This window comes from Lonchura striata, chromosome 1A (assembly GCF_050655825.1).
Source record: "Lonchura striata isolate lonStrDom1 chromosome 1A, ASM5065582v1, whole genome shotgun sequence".
Lineage (NCBI taxonomy): Eukaryota > Metazoa > Chordata > Aves > Passeriformes > Estrildidae > Lonchura > Lonchura striata.
In genome coordinates this window covers 27,115,655-27,134,923 of record NC_140741.1, presented here as the reverse complement: position 1 = coordinate 27,134,923, position 19,269 = coordinate 27,115,655, and the positions used below count along the sequence as shown (strand labels likewise).

The 19,269-nt window shown below is 44.8% G+C and overlaps 2 protein-coding genes and 1 long non-coding RNA gene across 6 annotated transcripts; 1 reads left to right on the top strand and 2 right to left on the bottom strand.

The window, feature by feature from the left end:
* Positions 1 to 48: 48 nt before the first annotated feature.
* Positions 49 to 1,933, bottom strand: TOMM22 (translocase of outer mitochondrial membrane 22). The gene is made up of 4 exons (XM_021553967.3): positions 1,803 to 1,933; positions 1,585 to 1,703; positions 1,169 to 1,286; positions 49 to 757 (listed from the first exon to the last, which is right to left on the bottom strand). The coding sequence occupies exons 1-4, from the start codon at positions 1,911 to 1,913 to the stop codon at positions 683 to 685; spliced, it is 423 nt and encodes a 140-aa protein (XP_021409642.2). The 5' UTR covers positions 1,914 to 1,933; the 3' UTR covers positions 49 to 682.
* A 148-nt stretch (positions 1,934 to 2,081) lies between these two features.
* Positions 2,082 to 5,266, bottom strand: CBY1 (chibby 1, beta catenin antagonist). 4 transcript variants are annotated; one of them, XR_014952021.1, is made up of 6 exons: positions 5,068 to 5,266; positions 4,466 to 4,572; positions 3,672 to 3,777; positions 3,472 to 3,587; positions 2,465 to 2,634; positions 2,082 to 2,346 (listed from the first exon to the last, which is right to left on the bottom strand). XR_014952021.1 is itself a non-coding variant. In XM_085569270.1 (5 exons), the coding sequence occupies exons 2-5, from the start codon at positions 4,541 to 4,543 to the stop codon at positions 2,554 to 2,556; spliced, it is 381 nt and encodes a 126-aa protein (XP_085425396.1). In that variant the 5' UTR covers positions 4,544 to 4,572; positions 5,068 to 5,266; the 3' UTR covers positions 2,082 to 2,553. The 4 variants fall into 4 exon arrangements, 2 of the variants coding, with proteins under 2 accessions (XP_085425396.1, XP_021409663.1); XR_014952020.1 differs by having other exon boundaries at positions 5,209 to 5,266; XM_085569270.1 differs by having other exon boundaries at positions 2,082 to 2,634.
* A 1,439-nt stretch (positions 5,267 to 6,705) lies between these two features.
* LOC146763420 (uncharacterized) lies at positions 6,706 to 12,507 on the top strand. Its single transcript, XR_014952026.1, has 2 exons — positions 6,706 to 7,524; positions 8,573 to 12,507. It is a non-coding gene; the product is annotated as an uncharacterized LOC146763420 (long non-coding RNA).
* The last annotated feature ends 6,762 nt before the right edge of the window (positions 12,508 to 19,269 follow it).

The following is a 19,269-nucleotide window of genomic DNA, read 5'->3' as shown; positions in this document are numbered from 1 at the left end:
CTGAAAGGACTGAGCCTCCCTCAAGGACATCTATTAAAACCACACTGCTCAGGTTTGATTTATTTAATATTCCATACAAAAAAATACGCAGCTGATGTCTGTTCTACTTTATGAGGCAGAGAATCTGCGTGGATGTGATCGTCTCAAACCTGGCCTGCTGCTCCCTCGGTTCTCGCACACACACAGCTGCAGTGAAAGTGTTTCTGCAGATGCATCTTCCCAAAGAGTATTTTCCATAGGGTATTGATTGCCACCGGCACCCCTCCTTCCTCTGCTGGGAAAGTCATGCTTCCTGCCACCACTGTCCTTCAGCTCCAAATCAGGCAGGAAAGCATTTGTTGTGTCTGCCTGCTGCTTTTCAAAGCCTGACCTGTGCCCCAGGGTGTTTTGTGGGGGCAAGAAGCTGGCAGAGGAGCTCCCCCGGTCCAAGTCTGGAACTGGTTATGGCATAGTGATTGAATAAAAGGAAATACTCATGATTTCTAAATGAGAGGGGGATGCAGACAGGAGCCATCATCAGGTCCATAGGGGGGCTTCCCTCCCTCGTTATGAACAGGTCAATGTCCCAAAGGAGAACCAAAAATAAAAAGAAAAAATGCCCTGGCCCAACAAATCAACAGTTCAATATATCATAATTGCAAGGTCTTCCCACTTGATATGAATCCAACTCAGCTTCTGCAAATTAGATTTTTCCAGTCAGCGGAGGCAGGGCCCCTGGCATTCCCCCTGAGAGCCCTGTGTTGGGTCCGAGGAGGATCTGGAAAGAAAACAATTGATTGAGGGGTTTCAAGGACACCAGATGTCTTACCATGCTGTGCACAGTCCCACAGGTATTTGTGGCACTTTGCAGCACCAGTCCCATGCCTGCTACAACAGCCAAGGTCAGTGCTCGACCACAGCCCATATTTCAGCCCCTCACAATATTTTTTGGCCGGTAAAAGCCAGGTTGTGCTTGCCAGGCAATGCCACTAGCCTGACACTGGCAATTAGCAGGATTGTCCAATTAGAACATCCAGCCAGAGGATCGGTGGGATAAGTGAGGCCACAGCGTACAACAGAGATCACCCTTCTGCCCAGGCTCCCCCAGCAGCTGCTCACAGCGGGAGGTGCAGGCACTCCCAGCTGGCTCTGCAGGGCCGGGAGAGGCGGCTGGGCCTTCCTGCCTCACCTGTCGCTGCTGCAGTTGCTGCTGTTGCTCCATCTGCAGTTTTTCGGTTTCAAAGACGACAGGAAGAACCAGAATCATAAAGGAGGTGGTCCCAATCCACAGAGCTGCCCTAGAGAATCTATCAAGGATAAAGAACCCTAGGAATCAGTTCTTATTGGCACAATCCCGCGTTTCCCTTCCGTGCCTCAATCATAAGCCTGCCTCCAAATTCAACCCCGAGCTCCGCGGTGTCCCCTTACCCCCTCCCTTCCCAAGCCGCCCATAAACAAAAGCCGTGGCTCTGCCGCTCCCGCAGGCCCCGCACTGCGCTACCAGCGGCCGAAGCCACCGCGAAAGCCGGCGGAGCCGCCCCGCGCCCCCGCTCTGCCCGCCGGGCCCGCTGCGAGGGGCTCCGGCCCGGCCCGCCGCCCCCTCACCTGTACATCTTCTGCGCTACCGTCAGCGACAGGTCGAACGTAGCCCCGGCCGCAGACCGGACGCTCTCGGGGAACATCTCCGTGAGTCCCCACAGCCGCTCCGCCAGCGTCTCGTCCAGCTGCGGGCGGCACCACCGCGTCAGGCCCCGCCGCACGGCCCTGCGCGCCCCGCGGGGTCACCGCGCCCGCCTGGCCTTCCCCTTCGCCTGCCCCGGTACCTCCTCGTCGTCCTCCTCCTCCTCCTCGAGCTCGTCCTCCAGCTCCTCAGCCTTGCCCGCGCCGCCCTTGGGCAGCAGCTCCTCCGGGGACAGGGACGCCGCGGCCGCCATCGCCACCAGACAGGACGGGCGGAGCGGCGGGCGGAGCGCCGCCGGAAGCGCGGCCGCCCCCGCTCCAGCCCGGGCGAGGCAGCGGCCCCTGGCGGCCGGGAGGAGCACCGCCGCCCCGCCCTGCGGCCCCCCGGCACGGCGCCGCGCGTCACAAACACCCTCAGCACCGGGCTTTAATTGCAAGGTTTTATATAAAATATGCAAAACTCTCGAGAACGAGCAACCGCAGCGTCCTGCTCGCCCAAGGCAGACGGTGAGGCTTGTACAAGCGGGCTCCCCAGGGGGAGCGGCATTCTTCCCGATTCGGTAAGCGGAGAAGGCGAGCAGCAGCCCTCATGGAGATGGATCGTCCCACCGCCTGCTGCCCGGCTGCCTTAGAGAAGAGGGTACCAATGCTGGGCTGCGGTGAGGAAACGCAGCAAGGTAAAGTGCTCTGAGGAAAATCGTGTTAATTAACAGCGCTGTGGTGCCAAACCAGCCATTAGCAGTACCCACAGCACCACACAGCGCTGGAGGCATCTTGGCACTCGTGGTCCCGGGAAATGAAGTACCTCCACACAGTACCGACACGGCTGGGAGGCCCAAGCCAGCCCCAGCATCCCGAGGGCCAAGGCCCAGAACCAGCCTGGCCATCTCTTGTTCACTTCTTCCTCCGGCTGTGCTGCTTCAGCTCCTCCAGCTCCTTCTCCATGAGGTGGGACTCGGCAGTGGTCTCAGAGAGCTGGAACACACAGCAAACAACAACAGGAGGGAGTTAAAAGCTCGTGAGGCTTTTCCAACTTCACAGCACAACAAAGATTTACAAGCCACAAGCCAGGTCCTGCGGGAGGCAATTTGTTCCTGTTGAGCAAGGGGGAAGCTGCCATGTCACGTTTCACTGAGATCGCCTGGAAAACCTGGAGAGCAGCTAGTGCTTCTGCTAAGTGTTCCAGCCACAAAAACCATTTTCCAATTTTAAAATACATGAAGATTAACAAAAGAAAATATTTGTTCAGAGTGACATAAAGGCTAAATCACTTACTTACTGAGAATAGATGTGTGTTCTATTTTACTCAATGTCTCTCCATATTTTAAGCATGAAAGCTGTGATTTCTGGGTAAGGTTGAATTTTGGTTTATTTACTGGAAATTCTTTCATCCACAGTTTTACACAGAGGACAGATGTCTCACCCCTCATGACAGCAGATGGAAGCTTTAGTCTTCTGTGACCAAAAACAGTGGCTGTAACTCAGTTTCTTAGCTGGGGCAGAGGACAGAGTGGCAAGAAAAATGCCATATTCTGTGCAGAAGGGGAAACAGGAGACATGGCACTTGCAGGGGCTTCTCTCCTTTCAGTCACAGTGTTCACAACAAGCTCTGACATGGGGAGAACCTTCCCCTCATTTCACAGAGGGGATCAGGCTTTACTCCCACAGTCACTTTGCCATTACACCCGTGTTGCACAACAGGGTAAAGCAGAAAGTGGGGTGCCCTGAGAACAGCCTTTTTCAGGGGACCCAGAACCCTTTGCTCAGGCATCCCCACTGCTACGGGCAAGCAGGAGCTGGGCAAAGGCTCACCATGTCCAGCAGAATGTCCACTTTGAGCCGAAGCAGGTTGTTTTCTTCCTCTAGCTGCTGGTTTCGTTTGCGCAAGCGTTGCAGTTCCCTGCGATCCCCCAGGAAGCCTCCTGATTCTTGGAGGAAAGAAGGAGGTCAAAATACAGATTGTCAGCCAACTGTGGCTACTTCAGACCAGAGCAAGCTGAGCTGTACTCTACCTGAAACCCAGTGGCCATTTTCGAACTTCAGGCTCTGGCCAGCAAGGTTCATTGTGGGGGTGCCGTATTCCAGGCCCAGCTCAACCTCACGGGTGGATCTATCCAGCTGCAGGGAGAAGATCACACTCAAGAGTTTCACAGAATTCCAGAGCCACCCCCTGCTCTCTCACTTCTTAGTGACTGGCATTCTAGTGGAAGATACTGGTGCAAATGGCCCTGGAGCCTGGAACCCTACTTTGGTCATGTACTGCTGCAGTAGAGCACTGGCTCCTCTCACTGCCATCCCTGCACTTTCTCCCACCTACACACTCATCTCCCTGCACTTGGAGACCACTGATGAGTTTTCAGTGACACAGTTCTGGACTGCAGATGGGGTGATGATGATTCTTCCCTGAGCTATTCCATTTCTAGCTTCATGGACAGTCACAGTAATCAGGAATGGTGCTGCACTGCAGGAAGAAAGCAACACAGTTGGAATAACAGAATATACTGAGTTGGAAAGAACCCACAAGGATCACTGAATCCAACTCCTGGCCCTGTACAGAACTGTCCCAAGAGCTGCACTATGTGTCTGAGAGTACTGTTCAAACACTCCCTGAACTATCAGGCTTGGTGCTGTGACCACTGCCCTGGGAAGTCTGTTCCAGAGCCCAATCACCTCTGGGGGAAGAACTTTTTTGTGCCCCAGCAGCAGCTGGGAGCCCTTGTAAGGATTATAGCACTCACAGCAGGAGCCACCCACCTCTGCCACCAAGGCAGCGCTGCTGCAGCAAACTGCAGGTGCTGGGACTCACCAGGTGCAGGTTGGACAGCGAGGCCCATTTCCTGGGGGGGGTCTTCTTCGGGCTGAAGGAGTTCCCAAAGAGGGGCATCGCACGCTGCTGGCCAGGCCTATTGGCTCCTGAAGGAGCAAGAGAGACACAGCGGGTCTGGGGCTGTGGGCCAAGGGCAGTGATGTTCTCCCCAGGCAGGCTGTCCCGAGGCAGAGCCCCTCATTCTCTCCAATGACGTTATCCCCAGGCAGAGCCCCCCAGCTCTCAGGCCAAGATAGAGATTTTGAGTGAGGGGCGGTCCTGGCCGCCCCCCTGCCACTGGCACCAGGCAGCACCAGCCCTCCACGGGCACGTCCCTCGCACCTCCAGCGCCACGTGGCCGAGCCGGGCGGGGGACAGGAGGGACGGTGCGAGGTGCCGGCCCCTTCCCCCGGCCCTCCCGCCCCCGGCCGGCACCCCCAGCGCCGCGCGGCCGGCACCTCGGCGGGGGCACGGGCCGTACCACCCTAGGGCACGCCGAGGAGCTGGAAGGGGAGCCCCGCGGGGCGCTATTCCCTGCACGGACCACCACCGGGATGCTCCTTTGTTCTGCTCCACCCCCCCCCTCCCCTCCGGCATCTCACTGGCAAGAGCGGAGCCGATGAAGAACGCCCCGCAGCCCCCATTCCCCCCGCGCCGCAGTGGTAGGGTCAGCCCCGCGGTGCGGGGGCGGTTGGGCCGGGCTGTTCCATCGAGCTTCGCCTTAATTCCGGGGGGGGCCGCACCTCTCCGTCGGGCCGCGCCCGCTCCCGTCCGCCGCCGGTGGGATCCGCCGCGTGTCCCGGGAGCGGTTTGCGGCCGCCGCGTTGCCGTGGCGACGGGATCCGCGGCTCCGCTCCGCCTCCCTGGTGGAGGTAGACGGGGGCGGAGTGCCGGCAATAGGCTCGGGGGTCGGGCTGTGCTCGCGGGCTGCGTCAAGCTGGGGCCGTGCTGGCCGCGCTTTCTTTAACACCTTCCCGAAAATGATCGAATCGCCTGGGAGAGTTGTTAGCAATGTTTTTGGTGGGGATTGTTTGTTTATTTTTTCAGATAGGTAACTAAACGGCCATTAGGCAGAGAATATCCTGAACTGGAGGAACCCATCCGCACAAAAGTAATCTGAAATTAATGCTTATCCGATAAATTGAGATTTTCAGCGTACTATGCAAGCAGCTATTAATTAGTTATTGCAAATATCTTCCCTTGCTTGGGAACGTTGGAGAAGTGGAGGAGGTCTGTCGTCCTGGACTGCACGAGTTCAGGGGATGATGGGTGAGGAGCTGGAGAGAGCAGAACCGTACAGAATCACAAAATCACTTCAGTTGGAAAAGATCTCTGAGATCATCAAGTCCTGTCTTTGGCCAAACACTGCTATGTGAACGTGACCGTGACACTAAGCGCCATGCCCAGTCTTTTCTCAAACACCTCCAAGGGCAGTGACTCCACAGCAGCAGCTCCTCACATGCCTTCCTTTGAAGCATCCTGTGCACATTGCAAAGTCCTCCCTTTCAGCAAATGAGGGATAAATTTAGATTCCTTGTGTTACTTGCTGGCTTGTATTCCATGGAGGTGGCAGTGGCAGTTGGTTTGGATATTTTGAATGAATGGCATGGGTATGTAACACATATCACCAGCACTTTTTATGTTACAGAGGCAACATTCCACTCCTAAAGCATAAAATAATTCTGCAATATGTTAGAATAGCAATCTGAAGTTACTTCCTTCATTGTTAAAAAAGCTTGTGTTGAGGACTTCCTGGAGCTTTCCTGAAAAATTTTGAATTAATGAGGTACTAAGATGCTGACTTTAGTTAAATGGGAACAATAAAGACAAGGAGAAAAAAAAAATGAGGCAGGCAGATAAAAGAAGAAGAAGAAAATAAGAGAATCACCAACATTTTGATTTGGTTTGTACATGTATTAGTACTCCAGGAAAAAAAAAATATATCTAACAGACTTTCATTCCCAGACTACTTAATTGGCACCCTGCCTTAAATGAACCAGAAAATTGCTCACTTGGAATGGAAATTGGAAAAATAGCGCAGTTAAAACCAGTGACTTGAGACAAGAAAAATCTCTGGTGCTGCTGTATCTTTTGGTAGTCCAGTTAACCAGTATCTGGTTCTTGCAGGACATATGCTATAAAAACAGTTGCTTTCAGACCCAGTATACCAGAGTCTGTGCACTGGAAAGCAGTGATTTTTGCAGTAAGAAAAGTGATTTTAATGGGGGGGGGGGGGGGGAGGAGTCAACACCCTTAAAAGTAGAATAAAAACTTACTGTTCAGAGCAAGATCTTTGTGAAGTAGTTGTGGCTTCTCTTACCATTTAATACCTATATGTGTGTGCATATATCACATAAGAATGATGAAAGGAAGGTCCAGATAAATGAGGGCAAGAACTGTGGAAGAAAAGCTGAGAGCATGTAGAATTATAGTTTTGAAATGAGAAAATAAAGGCAGCTCACCTGGGTGCTGATAAGAGCCAAAGACCATACAGGATAGTGAGGGACTGTGCTCACTTTGGTTGGGGTGTTTTTTTCAGCAATGTTCACCTTCCTAGAAGAAGCCTGTATGTTTCAGCACAGTTGTTGTTTGACTTCTTGTGCTGAGCAGGATGAGTATTGTAGAAATACACTGTAATTATTGTAAAACTAAACTGTCTCATGCATCTGGGGTCTCAGAGTGATTCTCTTACTGCTTCTTCTGTGGAGTAGAGACTTGGAAAAAGCCAGGCAGCTCATCCCCACTGCCTTGGCATGTGAGGTGAATGCTTCCTTCTGTGCTGGGTTGCTGTGCCCATGGTGAATAATACCTGTGTGAATGGTCTCATAGTTGGTAGGGCTTGTCAACAAGAGTTCAGAAATCTTCCCCTGGAGAGTAAGAGAAGGAGACTCACTGTCTTGATTTCTGCTATGATTTGTTTCAGGAATCTTACTTCTGCATGGTTTCATTTCTTGCCAGACACCATTTCTGTGAAAAATGCTATGGAATTTCCTTGCTGCACCAACCTCCCAGGGTATTTTGGCAGCAGCTTTTCATCATTGTTTCTCCACCTACATCAGGTAGATACCGAGACAAGAACTGACTGTTGTTGTTTCTAGCATTGTCTCTCACTATATTGCAAATACATACATACATACATATATTTATATATAGTTTGACATACGATTTTCGGCTATGTTAAGAGCATTATGGTGTAGTAGTGTGCATCCTTCTGTTCCTGTCGCTCTGTGGAGAAAAGAACACCTAGCACACACTCTTTCTCCCAGGACAATAACTATCACTTAGGAACTGCAAAAGCCCATTAAATGGTGAAGAAGCTGTATGTTGCAGTCATTGTGTAAGGAAGCTGCCTATGTTCCCAGGAAGACATCTTTGAGAACACTGGTGGAAAGCTAAAAGATTGACAGGATGAAGATAGGGCTGTAGCACATGGCAGTGTGGAAATTTTGGAATAGACCCAAGCTGTTCTTGGTAGCCTAATTTGGAGCATCTTCTTCAGCTTTTTTGGCTCAAAAGTGATAGAGAATCTATAGCTTAGATGTTCTCAGAGCTGCTTTTAACTCCACAGTGTTTCTCTTGCTTTGTTTCATATATGCTGCAGGATTATTATTGTTCTCGGTTATATCAATAATTACAGGGAAACCCCATTGACTGGCCAATTCAGTAGATTTACTCTAGGCCTACTCTGACATCAAAGAATGTATTTATTTTAGTTTTTGTATTGAAAGTTGCTACATTGCCTGGTTGTTATGGATAGGTAAGGCTTTATAAAGCCTTACCTATCGGTAACACCTGGTCGACTAAATGAGACTGAGTTTAAAACCTGTAAACTAAAACTTTTTTGGCATATTGAAATTAATTCCCTGCCCCAATAAATTTTTTCAGCAGTGAGGTAATTCTTGTTGCTTCAGTGCTGTGCAGTTAAAGATGTCCTTTCTTTTAGAATCCTAGATATTAAATACCTCACCTATATTTTCTTGACAAAGCCGACACTTATTTTTCTCTCTCTGCTTCTTTATTTCATTATAGCTAACTTAAGAGATAAAAGAACAGCCGTTTCACTGCTTTGTTAAGAAATGTGTTTTCCTCCCTTCTTCACTGTCACAGATTCCACCACCAGGAGGCCCTCATTCCAGTGCTTATAGCTAGGCAAAGGAAAAACAAGGAGAGTGAACTGGAGAAACCCATCCGCACGAAAGTAATCTGAAATTAATGCTTATCCTATAAACTGAGATTTTCAGAGTACTGTGCAAGCAGCTATTAATTATTGCAAATATCCTAATATCCAACTATCATGGATGCCATGACTTTTGGAGATAATGGAGTGTCTGTCACACCCTTCATTGAATAGCTGAGTGATAACCAGGGCAGTTCATGTTTGTCTTCTGGATGGATCTTAGTAACCTAAAAAAATAATAAAATGCAGTAAAGCACAGGTTATATTTCTCATCCCTCATGTGTGCCCTCTATCAGCCAACAAATATTCCTTAGCCTACTTTGCCTTTGCCTTCTCTCTTTTCGTTACTTAATTATTCACAAGTTCTTAATTCTCTTTCACTTTTCACAGCTGGCTTTTATAGTGTCCTAAAAGTTCTAAATAGCTGCACTAACACTCTTTCTGATCGTGCTATTTTGCTAACCAGACCTTTAAATAAAGGAGGAAGGAGAAATGTTTTTATCCTTATTTTTTTGCCAAATCATGTACTTCTTCCCTACTGGCTTTTCAAAGCTGCAGTCATTCCTTTGGCTAAAATGTAGACTTTGTTATTCAAAAGAACACTGTGTACATGATATCTTGACTAAAAAGGATGTAGAGTTGCCATTATTTTTTCCTTAAACCCTATTTATTTTTCTCTTCAATGCTGAGTCAAGCTTTGCATACTGGCTTCTGTGCTTGTTTCCCATGGTCATGTTTCAGTACTGATGAGTGCAAGACACAGCTTTGCAATGCAATTTGAGAATGGATGATAGGTGAGAACAGTTTTGCTCCTGTCAGGAAATGCAGCTCCTGCAAGCTGTAAGTTACCCTCAGTTGCAAACTGAGTTACCCCTTGTTTTTCAAACTCAGTTCCTGCCCTCCTTCCCTGGATTCACACATACATACAACATGTTTACATTTGTGTTCTTTGGCCTCTCTAATATGTACTAACATGTAAAACATGTATCCTCTGCTCTAAGAAGCAGAAAAAGTGTAAATGAAGCCATGCATTAAATATGCAAAGTTCCCAGACCTCTAAGAAGGTTTTCCAATCATTGCTCACCATTCTGGCCACACTGTTCACTTGAAAGAATTTACACAAATACACAGGCAGTTGAGCCACTCACATGCTCTGGAGAGAATCCATTGCTTCCTGACAGGCTTTGCCACGAGGCTGACCTTGGTGACTGGAAGACCAAAGGTTCAGAGAGTATGTCCAGCCCACATAGCAATGAAAGCTCGTGTTAAGCTTTATTTCACTCTGTTCCTATTACCTGGATACTCTTTGCTTGCTTCCACATTTGCCACATTTTCATGAATGAAAAAAAATTTCATTATTTTCCTTGTCTCTTACTTTCATAGTCATCTGTTTCCATGGCTCGCTTAAGATGTCCTTTCCAGGAAATGCTGAAACTTAAGCCTCCAGTCTGTATGTTCCTGATGACCAGATTCTGGAAAAGGGAATACCAAGGAAAGGGTCTCAAGCATCTCTCTGTGTGGGTTGGTGTTTGGTGCTGTTGTAACCTTTCACCACTGGCAGCTGCTGGAGACAAGATGTTTGGCCTTTGGACTGTACTGCTGTGTTGTTTATAAGGGAGAGCAAACAGGGCCTGGATTCTAAATTCCCTGCCAAGGTGGTTTCATCTCAGGCCTCAGAAAATCATCAGCTGTGCTTTGCCTGTACAAACAGGCACACTTGTGTATCATGAACTGCACAATGAGATTCTGTGAAGCTCAGTGTGTATAGCATGCCCATGAAGGTAGAAGTGCTAAGTATTCTTTCCCCGTCCATGTTCTTTCAGCATTCCTTCTGTACTTTCACTTAGACACACTGCAAGAAGCTCCACTAACTGGGACTATTCCCAGTAGGAACCAGAAAAATTCAAGATTAACAAACTGCCGTCACCAAAGAGAGTCATGAGAACACTGAGGTAAGCATTTTCCCTAGACCCTGCTAATCAAAATAAGAATTTTATATCTAACCTGGGTGGTCTTTTTACCCCCGCAGGATGCCTTGATCTATAGGTTACTCTACACTAATTCTTTATGTTAGAAAGGTATACCTGTGGATGGCCTCTTACCAAATGCAAAAATTGGAAGTAATATGGTCTTTAGATTATGTGGAGTCTCCAATAACATGACAATGGACTGTGTGGCCCAGAAAGTCCTTTTGGATATCTGCTGCCAGCTCATATGCAGATGACATGGCTTTTCAGGCATTTGAGGAATGCAGATGACAGCTCACCAATGGTCTGCACTAGTCCAGGATGCAAATTTAGAACCCACTTCTATGAGACCTGTGAAAGCAAGGTACAGGAGTATTTACAGCAATAAATGGGAGATCCGGTTCATTTTGGTTTCTTGTTCTGTGTTGTTCCCTGGGGTATAAAGGGATGCAAATATGAGACATATTAGGACCAGGCAGAAGATGATCTTGGTAGGTCAACAACTGTCATACAAGTAGCTGCACAGTGTCAAGTGCGTTCACCAGCACTAAAGCTCATTGGTTCACAAGGGAAAGCGAACTCTGAAAGTATAAATTTTGAATTTGCATTAAATACCCAAACCAAATAAGCCATAATGGAGGGCACTCTCTCTCTGAAACTGAAAATAAAACATAAACTAAGTATTGGATTCTAAACTTAGGAACTGTGTTTTTCATTCTGCCTTCCTTCCCCAGATTCCTTCAAGATGAGAAGCAGTTCAGAGAAGACTGGTAAGACTGGTAGGAATGCAGGACAAAAATATATTCACAAATATGTGCGGCCTGCAAGTGGATGTGTCACAGAAGCTCAGGCTTTCATTTAAAGTATTCATTACTCTTAATGAAATTTTCCTTGTCTGACCATCCAGAAGCCACTCTGTCAGTCACCCTGGGACTGAAGCTCTTTCTCAGTGGGCAGTTCCAGTGACCCAGCAGGTGCCTCACTTGACTCCCTACACCCTCCCCACTCCCACAGTCAGACCAGGTTTCATTACTGGCTCAAGCTGAGATTTCCCTTAGTAGAGTCTCAGACATTTGGATCCTTAAAATAATTTAACCATGGCTCAAGCTAGGTGCCTCCAAGAAGGGACCCCAAAGAAAGCTCTGAGTTTTTACCTCCTCCCAGTCTCTGTGTGACAAAGTCCTGGCTCTTCCTGCTGAGTCCTTGGCTCCTGCTGTGTCTCAGTGTCCGGTCACCCGGCTGTGCCACAGGTCCTGTGCCCACCAGGGTCAGCGGCAGTTCCTGGCCTCTTCCCTGGGGCTCTCTGGCCTCTCTGGGGCTTGCCAGAGCCCAACCTGTGGTTGACACTGCAGCTGCACACCAAGCTACTAGCACTGAATGTGTTTCTTAACACTCTTCATCTTGTTACTGTAACTGAAAAGGTTGTCAGTTTGGGTTTGTTGGATTTTTGGGGTTATTTTGTTCATCAGTTTGTCAGATTACATAAAACAGGAGTTGTTCCGTAACCATTCAGAAAGATTTTCTTTAAGTCCTTGGCAGAGGTTCTATCACCCTAATTTCAAACACATGACCACAAGCACCTTTTCCACTTCCTTTGCTGTTCAGGGATTCTTATTTGTTGCAGGTCATCATTCCCCAAGCAACACTCACTGCCTATTTTGTACTCACTGGCCAAGATCCAAGATACAGCAGATATTTCCTTTAGAAAAGAAGTAAGGGAAGAATGTGGTACAGGGAAAATTATACTTAACTTTGAATTATGCACCAAGTGCTTAAATATTGTAAAGAATCTCATCTTTTAATGGGAGGGAAGGCATGGCATATTTAGAAACTGGTTCCCAGCTCATACATCTGTGTAATTTGATTCATTTTGGAAATAAAAGCAAATGAAAATCTGAGCATCTGAAGGTTTAAATCTTGTCGCTCTGAAAGAAAGGGAAATTGTTTTCATGGGTCAGCAGGCAGGCTGTTCTCACAATTCATTCATTCATTTACAGTTGAAGTAATGTGCTACTTCAGTTCCAAGATTAAACAACTGGTAGTGATAATTTGTTGCCAGGGATCATGTTAAGCATGTCAAGCCTGGTGTAAAACACGGGAAAGCTTGTAATCAAAATCGGGACAGGTGAGCCAGTGCGCAGTGGGCTGCAAAAAAAGGATAATCTACCAGTAAAAAATGGGGATTGCAATATCCAAAATAAATTTGATATTTAGTCCTATTTGATATTAGTCCTAATTTGCTACTTAGTCACCTAGGTAAGTAGTGACACTTTCCAAAATGCTCCATAATAAGCACTTATTTTGCAGTCAATGGGAACTGCAGGTGCCCACCACTAAAATTTTACTGCTTAATTATGAGGCCCTGATTTAATTCCTCGTTTGGTATCCTGAGACCTGAATAATCTGGATGATGTAGCATAATGCAACAGCATGACTACTGTAGCTGGGTAGAGAGTAGCAAATTACTTTGAAATGTCTAACAGAAAACCATGGGAATTTTTGACATGTTTTTAGTTAGTGTTTTAGGAAAAAGGAAAAATGCTTATTTATCACAAAAAAATGGAAAAGCTCTAAGCACTGGGAGCAAAGAGAGTAAGGGAGAAGGAAAAAAAGCAAGAGAAGGATATTTGGGCAAAGCAGCATGGAAGAAAGTATAAACAGTGGAAGGAATGGTAGTGGTAAATGCACACAGGCTGCATTGAGTCAGAGGCTGGGAACACTGAACCGGATACAGAAGCCTGTGAGGATATTCAAAGCTGGTGTTCATAGAGTCAGACATGTGTTTCACTACAAATGCTTAGGAATGAAACTGAATTATATTGCTCTTAAATAGAAGTTAAGAACAATACCTACATTGCTGCACACTTTGTGAATTCTCCTGTATTGTACATTGAAGCAGGGAGGAGAGGTGGGGTCAGAAGTAAGAGGTGATCACTCACAAGTCTGTCTGCTCTGTTGAAATCCAGAGCCCTTGAAAACAAGCTGGCAGGAGAGCAAGCTATTCTCCTTAAAATCTGAAATTAGATATAAACATTTTCTTTTCTATTTACTCATGCTGCCAATTTCTTCTCTCAGCATAACACACAATTTACTCAGTTTTTAACTTGCTGACTTCTACATATTTTTGTAATGAAAGTTTGTGTTGCCACATGTCTGTCAACAAGTGGAAGCAAAATCTTTGGCTTCTCTTGACCAAGCTGAATTGAGGTTGGTTTATTTTTCCTCTTTAAATAGTCACTATGAGAGCAATGCTGATGGAATCCAGGTCACTTTTTATTTTTTTGAATCCCTGTCCTTGCTTATGTTTAAGTATCATCCCAGTGATACTGCCATGCTAGCCACATTCCTCTTGCCACAGGCAGGACATTGCCATTACAGCATGTTAGAAAAAGCCCTTTAACTTGTGCTGCTTTGTCACCGTGGAGTGGCAAGTGGGAAACATATTTCACTATGAAATTATGCAGGGAGTGGAATTGGGGAGAAATTAGTTTGCTTATAAAACTGTCTTAGAAAAATACGGTAACTATTTGATGTTAGTCTAAATTTCTATCCAGGCTGACAGACTGAAACACACAAGTGTGTTGTGATTTGTTAATTTTGTGAAAGCAGTTTATGGAGTCAATAAATCTTGAAGGAAAAAACATTCCAAACTCATTTCTGTTGGAGACAGCTGACTCGAATGTGAGCTTTGTGGACTAATTCCATCGGTTGCCTTTTACTAGATAAGGACATTCCCTGGTGTCCTGGCTATTTTGCAAGACTACAGTTGCCTTCTATGACCCTGAAATTTCTCCTGCCATTTCAACAGAAGAGAATGCTTTTATTCCTTTTCCCATGACTGCAGCATGGTGCTGCTAGCACTAGTGCTGCTGTATTTTACCCGAGACATAGCTGTGTTTCACTTGGGGTTGGGCCAGATTTTTTAAAGAGAATCTATGAGAAATAAGGCATTAATCCTAACAATATGGTAAATTACTGAAATTCTTTCTGGCCTTCATTTCTCTTGAAGGAACTGAGACATGGACAAGCTTCTAGCAAGTACCATCCTCATCAAACAAGCAAATCTTCTAAGTCCAAACAAGTAAAATACAAGCCTGTGACTTTTCCAGGTATATAATGCAAAGCTTGAAAGGATAAGAAGGAAAGCATTTAGAAACTGTCTCAACATATGTTTGAAGCTAGAGGACTAAAAATAGCACCTTGTCCTAGAGAGGCCTGCTGACATAGCTAATTTGTTGGCACCTATATACACCCTGTAATTAAAAAAAAAAAAAAATATTCTTAAGGGCAGTTGCTCATGTAAAGGCAGTGTGGGCAGTGTGGAAGTGGGATTGCTTTGCACATTTTAGTGTTGCTTTTTTTCAGTTTTTCTCGCAGATTCTGCCCCTAAGCCAGTAAGGTCCATACCCATTACCACTTAAACCCTTTTGTCTTCCTGAGAAGAATGGGTGAAAAGATATTACTCCTTTCTTTGGAAGCAGATCCCCTAGCCTTTCAAAGATACTTGAATTCCTCCTGAAGTGATATCCAGGAATAACCTTCACCCAGACAATTCAGAATCCTGGGCTGATCTGTAGGTGCTTTTACTTTAGAAAAGGTTCTTCAAGACCACTCAGTCATTTCTAACAAATGCCCAGATGAAAGATGGTTGTTGTTCTCTTCTTATCTCCAGTTTACTTCTGCTGCATCAGCAGCATGTGATAGCTGAGGCTGGGGAACTGTGGCTGGTCAGTTAGGAACATCTCATGGCTGCAGTTCAACACTGAATACAATTTTGAAATCAAATATTTGAATATCTTATAACTTCCTTCTTGTTCGATGCTCATTGCCCAAAGGACAGAGGTCATGTGTAAGCTCTGGTCTCAGAAACTCTGACCTATTCCTCTGTCTTGGATTGCCTGACTGTTAAAACAGGAAGTGCTGCCTTAATAATCCAGTGAAAGAACAACAGTGCAGGACAGACAAAATAGGAAGAAAGACTGCAATAGAAAGTACTGGAGTATATTGAACCCCAGTGGGAGTTGTTATTGAGTAGGAGTTGTGCAGCTGCACAGTTTCAGAAACACAGATATGTCATTTATAATCACCAATTCAGCAAAAACATGAGAAGGAGAGATTAACAGCTTTTTTATCAGATATGGACAGAGAAGTGTTTAATAAAGAACTCACTTCCAGTAAGGCTGGTAAAGAAACCATGATAATCCATGGAAAGGGGAACAATGAATTAAAAAAGAATAATCAGGCTAATGAATCTCTGAAGTTTAAAGGTTTAAGATTGAAGAAAATTATTAGCCAGACCATTATTGAAGATTAAGGTTCTATTGTAGCAAAATCAAGGAAGAAGTATTTTAAATAAAATTACAATTCCTAAGACCTTTAAATATTATTCTAATGTAAAAATAACTATATGATGATACACTCAATGCCTATCCAAGTTTTGAGGTTTGAAAAACAAACTGCTTATGATCTCTTGTGGCCAAGAGCTTGGCAAACATATGGAATACAAATGGAGCAAGATTGGAGTTTTTATTTATGGTTTACATACACACTCAATGGGAAGCAGCAAGCAAAGCCAAGAGTAAAAAATTGGCCAAAGGAGGAGCATGTTCAGTTCTGCGGGATGGTTGGTTTAAAAGGAAAACTGATATCAACTGAGAGGCTAAGCTGGAAAACTTGAGTTTTTCCATACTGATAAGGAATGTGGGAAGACTGCTAAATTTATTAGTTTTTCAAGCAGAGGCTCTTCAAAATTTGGTGGTTTTTTAAAAATGAAGAAATGTGTCAAATACTAGTGCTGAATTTCTTCCAAATGTGAATTTAAAAATGTTTTTCCTGTAATACATAATTTTTTTATGTGACCAATGAAATCTGCCATGACCTAGAAATTTAAAGTTTTCTATCAGCTTCACTTTAAATACATTCTTCTTTTTGAAACATGCTAATGAAAATGTTGTCCTGAGTACAAAACAGAGCAGTGTACTCAAAGCCATTATTCACCCTACTTGACAACAGAAGCACTCAGCTTCTTTGAGCTGGAATGCATTAAAGGGGAGAAAAAGACATTCAATTAATTATGCCTTTTTCAGCTGTAACACTGAAAACTCTGCTGTCCTATGTTTGATGCATAAAGCTGCTTTGCTTCATGTCTATTTCAGACTAATTTTCAGTGCTAGTGTGTGAATAAGTTAAAGAAGCATTGAGTATTTTGGCCACAACAGTTAAGACAGTATTTGCAGTACTTCCAACTTTGCTTGCATTTGAAGTCAGAACCTCTTTGTGAAGAATACACACACAGAGGCCTATGTTCTGCAGCACTGAAACATTTTCTTGTTTTAACTCCCTTTCTCATGAGTTATTGCAGTTAAATCAGGATTTCTGACCCAGCTTCCTTCATCAAATCCTTGTTCCTTCTCTCTCACTTTTTATTAGGCACCAATATGTGCAGCTGCTGCCAGACAAATTCTACCCCCTGTATTTGCATTCAGTCCCAGAGAAGTCCCTCTGTCTACAGGAACGGTGACAGTCCACCAAATGGCAAAACTGGTCCAGCACTGTGCCAAGACAGTCTTTCCCTGTCTCTCTCCCTCAGCTCCCAGCTGCCTGATTCCATCTTTCCTTTTTTGTTGTTCAGATTAGCACCAGAGGGAATACAAATAGGAGAAAAGCAAATCATAATGCCTTGCTGGGTTAAAGCTAAGCTCAGGCTCAGTCTGCATTAGTTTGGCATTAATTTGGGCAGTGTAAGAGTCTGGCCATGATCAGGCAGTGATCAGGCCCCTGGTGCCAGGGACTGGCCATGTGATGTGCTTCATTCCCTTGGGGAATGGCTTCCCATTCAATCTGTGAGCAGAGGATTGTTTAGTCAATTCTTCTGGTTTACTTAGCAAAATGAAGATATTTACCCATGGACTTTAACCAGGGCTGTGACTGAGCTTTGATTCAAATGCAAGCTTGTCAGAGGCATTGTCACCAAATCTGAAGACTGATACCAGTTTCATATCAAATAAATTTTATTATTGCTTTCTTCATCCTACTTTTATCTGATCTTGGAGGTAATTCAAATGAACAAAGATATATGCAATTGCAATTACTACTTCCACTTAGCTACATAAGTGGGCAGCCTTATTTCATAATTAGTCTGTTACTTCTGTTTATCATAAAGTTAATATTAAGCTGAAGTAGAACAAGGTGCACTTATTCCAGAACAAAAATCTATGTATGTGGAGCTAGTAAAGAGCAGTTATTTTGGAATTTGCAACAGCTGTTTAGAAAGATCTCACAGTTTAAAAAAAGACCTTCACGTCCCAAAGTATACATTTCATGATTCAGAGTAATATATTTTACCAACTGCATTTCTTTTTTTTTTCCAATAGCGATTAAAATAGAGATTTTTTTTTTTTTTTGTGCAGAGACTGATAAACTGTAAAAGGCTGCAGCACCAGTTGCTCAAGCAGAAAGAAGTGTTAAAAATGAGAATGCTGCTTTAAAAATATATATTTTTTAAAATATATATTAGCATAGGTTAGAAATGTGCTCAAAGGGTTAGGGGAGTGGTTAGGGTTAGGTTTAGGGTTGAGAGAGTCAAAGAGCCTACAGCTCCAGGAACACTGGGGCTGGAAAAGGCATGGCAAAGTGATCCTGGCAGGGCCCCAACTTTGCTGCACCTACACCAGGCAGTACCACACTACATCTGATTTTATGGTATGTAGTGCCTATTATGAATGTTACTTTTTTCTTCTTCTTCCTTTTTTCTTTTTTTTTTTTTCTCTTTGTTACCCCTGAATCCAGCTTCATTTCAGCTTTTCTTCGATTGATCACTGGTGAGCTGTTCACAGACACCAGGCCAGTCCTGTGCCTTGCCTGTTGCTTTTATACCCCTGTATTCCTCAGCAAATCTTGTGCCCCCACTTCTCGAGGCTTCTGCTATTGCTCCATGCCTGCATTTCTCTGTGCTGCATCACTGTGTTAGTCATAAGTCTCCTTTTCTACACAGAATAACTGTTTGTTACTTTTATTTATATAAAATGATAGTTGTACCACACACAGATAAACAGAAGTAAAACAAATTAGCCATAGACCTAGTTAATTATGGAAACTGCTGTCACAGTTAACCAATGAAAAGATACAGAAGGGTCAAGAGAAGTTAAAACAAAGCAAACCTGACAAATCTCAGTCCTTGCACATTCAGAACAAAGCTTATGGAAAATTACTGAGAGTGGCAATACCATATTCCAGGGCTGCATGTTTCAGCTGCAAAGGTCTGGAGCAGGTAAGAGCAAGCTGCACACACAATCACATAATCCATCATGTTTGGGCATTTTTTTAGAAGTGATTATGCTGGCATTTTTTTTCACTTTTGGGGTAGAAAAAAGCATGTAAGTATTAGAGTCTCAGTTACCTAAACTTTTGAAAGTAGAAGTTAGCTCAAATACTCCATATTTTTTACAGATAAAATTACATGGCATAGTAAAGGGTAGACAACAAGGGTAGCGGCAAAGATAGGCAAGCACTGAAATTGTCTAGTTCTTTCTCAAAAGATAAAAGAAAATCTACAGACTCCCCAGCAAAAGAACATTAGACTCTGCTTTGAGATAGATAATCTCTTGATGTCTCTTTCAGTCCTGTTGTTCTCTATAACTAGTTTGGTTTTTTATCTTAAA